The sequence below is a fragment of the Micromesistius poutassou genome, assembly GCF_964030765.1.
Source record: "Micromesistius poutassou genome assembly, chromosome: 1".
NCBI lineage: Eukaryota > Metazoa > Chordata > Actinopteri > Gadiformes > Gadidae > Micromesistius > Micromesistius poutassou.
The window spans coordinates 3814805-3821154 of NC_140271.1; the positions used below are offsets into that span (position 1 = coordinate 3814805).

Below are 6350 nucleotides of genomic sequence, written 5' to 3' on the forward strand. Positions count from 1 at the left end.
CTTGCTCCTCCTCCACCTCCTCCTCCTCCTCCTCCTCTTGCTCTGACTCCCCCCGGGGGCGTTCGCTTCAGTGGAGGTGGGCGTTGAGGTCATACTTCTCGCAGAACTTGTCGGTGAAGGGGATGCAGGTGAGCAGCTCGCACCACTCGCACTTGATGGGGTAGACGTAGAACAGCACCACCAGGCCGGCGAACAGGCCCACAAACACCAGCAGGAAGACGATGATCTGGCAGCGCTTGCGGTACATGTCCGTCCGGCCGAAGCTGATGTAGGGCAGGAAGGCGAAGGAGAGGAAGAAGCCCGAGATGAAGCCGCAGATGTGGGCAAAGTTGTCGATCCAGGGCAGCAGGCCGAAGGCAAAGAGGAAGAGCACCACGCACAGCAGCTTGACGAAGGCCCTCCAGGGCTGCGCCAGGATCTGCCAGCTCTGGATCAGCTCCACAAACAGGCAGGCCAGGATGCCGAACTGGGAGCCCGCCGGACCCACCTGGGGAGAGAGAGCGTGGAGGTTAGCGGGGAGAGAGAGCGGAGAAGTTAGCAGGGAGAGCGAGCGGTAGCGGTTAGCGGAGAGAGAGAATGTAGAGGTTAGCAGAGAGAGAGCGAGCGGTAGCGGTTAGCAGAGAGAGAGCGAGCGGTAGCGGTTAGCGGAGAGAGAATGGTAGCGGTTAGCAGAGAGAGAGAGCGGTAGCGGTTAGCAGAGAGAGAATGGTAGTGGTTAGCAGAGAGAGAACGCTAGAGGTTAGCGGAGAGAGAGAATGGTAGCGGTTAGCAGAGAGAGCGGTAGCGGTTAGCAGAGAGAGAGAGTGGTAGCGGTTAGCAGAGAGCGAGAGCGGTAGCGGTTAGCGGAGAGAGAGAATGGTAGCGGTTAGCAGAGAGAGAGAGAGAGAATGGTAGCGGTTAGCAGAGAGAGAGAGAGAGCGGTAGCGGTTAGCAGAGAGAGAGCGGTAGCGGTTAGCAGAGAGAGAGAGCGGTAGCGATTAGCAGAGAGAGAATGCTAGCGGTTAGCGGAGAGAGAGAACGCTAGCGGTTAGCAGAGAGAGAAATGCTCCATGACTGCCAAATGACTCGCTACTCCCTCACTTTGTGACAACGCCAACAGCCTATCCACAAAATCTCGATTGTTTGCGGTCCTGGTTCCACAATGGTATAACAAGCTTCTCACTGGCATCAGGACATCTGAAGACTTACTCATCTCCCCCCGCAAGCTTAACACTCATGGGTTCAGACTGCATGTGGTGAATGAAAAGTATTCTCTTTAGTGATCTATCGCTTTAGCTGTCTGCATCTCCTGTTTCCATATCGTAGCACTTGAAAGCAGTTGCTTTGCTTATTTTGTGAATTTGTATGCAGTTCAATGATTCTCACACTTTTTTGGGGTATATCTTCATTTTTGATGTCTTTGGACAAAGGCGTCTGCTAAATCAATATAATATAATGTAAGAACACTTAGACTAAACTATGAGCTCTTGGTATGGACAGCAGGAGCTGCCAGGGGTGGTGTGATATTGTTGTGCCCATTTTGTCACAATAACGAGATAACAATTCAACACATTATCCCGACATAACCAACTTGGTTTTATACACAAAATATGCAGTTGCCACCACAATTCATTTGAATATTTTCTCTATCTGACAACCACAGTGCAAATTCCCATTAATGTTTTGATAAAAGGGAATGTGTTCATCCATCAACAGTTGTTCACGTTCTGCCATGACCGCTCTCCTCTTCTCACCACTGCGTTCAAGTGAGCCGCCGTTCGCCAACACAGCTCTCTTTGCCAAATTCCTCACAGGTTAATCCATAGCACTGTCTGTATAACCGACAATTTAGCCTAGCCTAGCCTACCACAAATAGGCTTTAGCAAATTAATTCATGGTCTAGAGAAAACCAACTTGTGGTGTAAAAGCAATAATTAACGTGTTCTCTCTTCAAAACCAATGTGGTTATGACGAGATTATTAGAAGATTAAAATATATATTTTTTAACAAACAGTATTGTGATGCATCAGGGTGTTTGACTCCCAGCTGATCCTGTTCCGTTCTGGGTTTGTTTCCCAGTGTCCTCGCCACAACCTGTAGGCACCCTTGAGACGCCTAGAGCCCTACCTGCTTCTCAATGACACTTTTAATGAATTGACTGCGAGTCACTTTCATTACATTACAAAGACAAAGGCTCCTATCTAATCCTCAGTATCCTGCTAATGCTGCTATGGCTTTGGCGGTCACCTCGGCGCGGTAGGGCAGGAAGATAGCGGAGGCCAGGTTCCCGGTGATGCCGCTGAGGATGTAGATGATGGAGATCCTCAGCCACCCGGCCAGCTTCTCCAGGTCCCTCAGGATGGTCATCTGAAAGGCCACCGACACCAGGCAGTGGAGGAGCCTGGGAAACGAAAGACACATGCGTCTTCAGTGTTTGTGTCCACGTTTCTGAGAGCGAGCGAGCGTGTGTGTGTGTGTGTGTGTGTGTGTGTGTGTGTGTGTGTGTGTGTGTGTGTGTGTGTGTAAGGGCTGAGGTGTGTGTGTGTGTGTGTGTGTGTGTGTGTGTGTGTGTGTGTGTGTGTGTGTGTGTGTGTGTGTGTGTGTGTGTTTTAGGGCTTGTGGAGGGGGCAGGGTATGTGTGTGTGTGTGTGTGTGTGTGTGTGTGTGTGTGGATGCCTGCGTGGATGCGTGCGTGGGTGCATGTGTGTGTGTGTATTGGAGAGGAGGCAGGGTATGTGTGTGTCTGTGCATGTGATGGGGTGATAATCTGGCTCTCCGAGGGCCTGAAGCCCCTGAGCAGCAAGCTGGGGATGATGGACTCATTCTCTATCTGCCTGGAGGTCAGTTTGTTAACATTGAGACCGCACTTTGCTAAATGACCCCAGGAGATGAGAGGGAAGGGGCAGCATGCAAACCAATGGCTGGTGTGCTCAGCATTAAGGTCACTTATTGTTCATTAAAGCAGAATGGCACTTTAGAAGGATTGGTATTGTGATAAAGTGAAAATATTTATGAGAGAGGAGGGAATATCTAACATATTTTAATAATTAGCCCATCGATTGACTCAGAACGCCTGCCTGCTAGCATACGATTATCTCTGCTAGATAATAAATGTATTATTCATATTCATGGGATTGGGTTCAAACATCTAAAAGGAATCTGATTGTACGCCTCTTTTATTGTATTTCCTTCGCTTAAACAAAGCAAGCACAATTAAAAGTGCTCAGAAATGCATTTCCAGTACACTTTAAGTTGTTTCAGCAACCCACACACAGGTTTATTTATTTATTTAGTCAGTTTACTATTGTTGCTATTTTAGGTTTTACATTCTAACGTTCTAACGTCCCACTTCAACTACTTGCAAGAAATGCTTATGCCTGAATGGTCAGAACATGTCTGCAGTGATGTTGTGATTGGTGCTGAAGTGAGCTGACCGACCAATGAGCTTGCTTCTTACCCAGCATGTAAGAAGAGGGAGAGCCAGAGCCTGTAGAACTGGTCTGGGATCTCTGGGTTGAGGAAGGGCAGTAGACCACAGACATCATCCATGCAGTGCACCTGAGAGAGGCCCACAGCAAGAAACACGTTGTTTTACATTTGCTCTACTAACAGAATGAGTAATGTGATGATCCACATATTACTCTGTTTGTTTTATTCCTGCCTATGGATATGGTCCCAACTACAAAGGAATTGAGTAATAAGGAAAAATAGTACAGTATTTAAAATAGTTTGATAGTTTGTATGGACTGGGAGTCCATCATTGAAGCCATACACATATGATATCATATAGTCATGTGCATTATTACACTTTAAATCATTTCAATAATGGTTTAATATTTACTTGAGAACAGAGAGTGGCTTCCTCGTGAAAGTATCCCATCATGAAGTCACAATATTCCCGCGATGTGATCTCACACCTGAGAAAGAGAGAGAGAATTAAAGTAAACACTGTGAACTGGCGTAGACGTCTCACAGGAAGTTAGAGACGTCAATTGCATTGACGTAGCCCGGGATCCCCTCTCAGCCTATAGAGAGTACATATATAACTATAGGTGTGTGTACGCCCCCTCTGTTCCTGCTCACCGGCCTTTGGTTCCAATGCAGCAGGGCCTGCCAGTGATGGTGCAGTCTATGTGAGGCAGGTTGGTGTGGTTGCCCGTGTTGTACCTGGTGCAGATCTGGGAGCAGCAAGACACAGGGCAGTACAGTAAGGGACGCAAGTCAAAGCCAGTGACTCAAACACACACACACACACTCAAACACACACACACACACACACACAACACACACACACACACACACACACACACACACACACACACACACACACACACACACACACACACACACACACACACAACTCACAGAGACAGAGACAGAGACAGACACAGACACAGACACACACACACACACACACAGAGAGACAGAGACAGAGACAGACACACACATACACACACACACACACAAATACACTTGCGTGGAATGACCTAAGCGTTGACCGGTTCGTCAAAAAAACAAGCAAAAGGAAGTCCTGGACTCACCGGCCACTTGGTGATGTCATCGGGCCACTCGTGAGGCGGGACTGAGCCGGCTCATGACATATCCTGGAATAACAGGAAGAACAATTTTACTCTTTCAAAATAAAGTTCCTCCTTGTAATGACACGACTTCCAAGGGTTACTTGAATTATTACACTTTGCAAAGAAACAGTATCAAATTCATATTTTTTATAGTAGTTATTTTTCATTTTTTATTTTCTTTTATTGACGTTTTTCATTGAATCCATATCATCTTGGATGATCTCGCCGCTCCCAGACCCGAGTCCAGTGCAGGAAGCAGAACGGGTGCCAAACACCAATGACGCCAGCTACTAGCACCACCACCCCTGGTGACCCACCTCGGGTCCTGATGGCACACGGAGCCATGCTGCCGGTCTTTCCGTTGAGCTGTGGCGTGCTGGAATGCCGCGGCCACTTCACCCACACCGCTAGAGTACTCTAGGGACGAGACGAGGAAGACACGGTCAATGAAACCTTTCCACCGCTAGTTTAAATCGGAGGGGGTGTTGTATTCAGGTTGTATTCATTCATTGTACTTAATTGTGTAGCATGTACTTAATTGTGTTGTGCATGCATGGTGTGTAGCATGTACTTAGTTGTGTAGCATCTGCAGTAGCTAGCTATCACTGCTGTACACGGGAATGGGGTCAGCCTGGCGATTGTTAGTACTTGCACTTGGTTCTATGAACGTCTTTACTGTACCGACGGCGATATATTGTTTCACTTCTTATGACAAGTGTACTTATCGTAAGTCGCTTGGATAAAAGCGCCTGCTAAATGCCCTAAATGTAAATGTAATTGTAAATGTGGTGGGGGGGGGGGGGGGGGGTGGTTACCGACCGAGCACGCCTCCTCCGAGGTCTGGACGCAGCCCGAGCGGTCGTTGCGCACGCAGCAGGCGGAGTTGCGCTCGATGGCTCTCTTGTCCCTGATCAGGTCGTGCACCTGCTTGTCCTGCCGCATGCACGGAGAGAATTTGGCCCCCAGGTGGATCAGGGCCTCCTGTGGTTGGGTTAGACGGACGTAAAGGAAATAAAGTAAATAAAGTACATATATAATAAAGAAATAAAGACATAAAAGGTTCAGAAAAACAGTTTCGGCTCACGGAACAGCCATTCAGAGAGGAGAGCGTGAGGTCTACTCACTGAGCTCGGCCCGATCCAGAAGTTCTCCTGCTGTACAAACTTGACATTTTCATACACGCCCTTATTTCTTAAAACCTGTGGACAGAGAAACGTAATAAATAAATATGGCAAATAAATACATCAATAAATAATATGGGAATCTATTTATCTAATCAAAATATATTTTTTAATAAAATAAATATTTTTGTTATCTAATCAAAGATAATGAATAAATAAAATACTTGTAAGTAAAATGTGAAGTGAAACTAATATATATAATATTTTTTTATTAAAATATTTGAAAGTAAAAAAAAAAGCTCTCTTAGCGAGAAGGACTCACAGAATCCACCGTCTCGTGCTGGAGAAGCCCACCGGTGCGATGCCATAAATGCATACAGCCAATATAGTGATCAGCAAGTGGACAAAGGTGATCCAGTATGTGAAGAAAGGCCTGCAGGGCACAGAACGCTCACGTTAATGAACACGCAGGACCGAGGTCAAGGCCCTCGATTCACTAGAACACCCCAGTGACTTTATATCGACTTTATAATGGAACCACAACACTAACCTAACCCAATCACTAACACCAACCCTTCAACTAATACTCACACTATTACTAACCCTAACTCGAATCATTTCCTAACCCTAATACTATCCCTTTCTTTATTACTAACACCAACCTGGATAC

General features: G+C 46.7%; 1 protein-coding gene across 1 annotated transcript in view; it reads right to left on the reverse strand.

Moving 5' to 3' along the window:
- rhbdf1a (rhomboid 5 homolog 1a) overlaps positions 1 to 6350 on the reverse strand; it is a 33840-nt gene that overhangs the window by 116 nt on the left and 27374 nt on the right. The window contains 13 exon segments of the mRNA XM_084488481.1: positions 17 to 487; positions 2227 to 2380; positions 3437 to 3537; positions 3821 to 3896; positions 4063 to 4157; positions 4521 to 4567; positions 4570 to 4583; positions 4877 to 4913; positions 4916 to 4976; positions 5379 to 5540; positions 5684 to 5758; positions 6003 to 6025; positions 6028 to 6113. Coding sequence (XP_084344607.1) covers positions 68 to 487; positions 2227 to 2380; positions 3437 to 3537; positions 3821 to 3896; positions 4063 to 4157; positions 4521 to 4567; positions 4570 to 4583; positions 4877 to 4913; positions 4916 to 4976; positions 5379 to 5540; positions 5684 to 5758; positions 6003 to 6025; positions 6028 to 6113 — 1351 coding nt within the window. The 3' untranslated portion in view covers positions 17 to 67.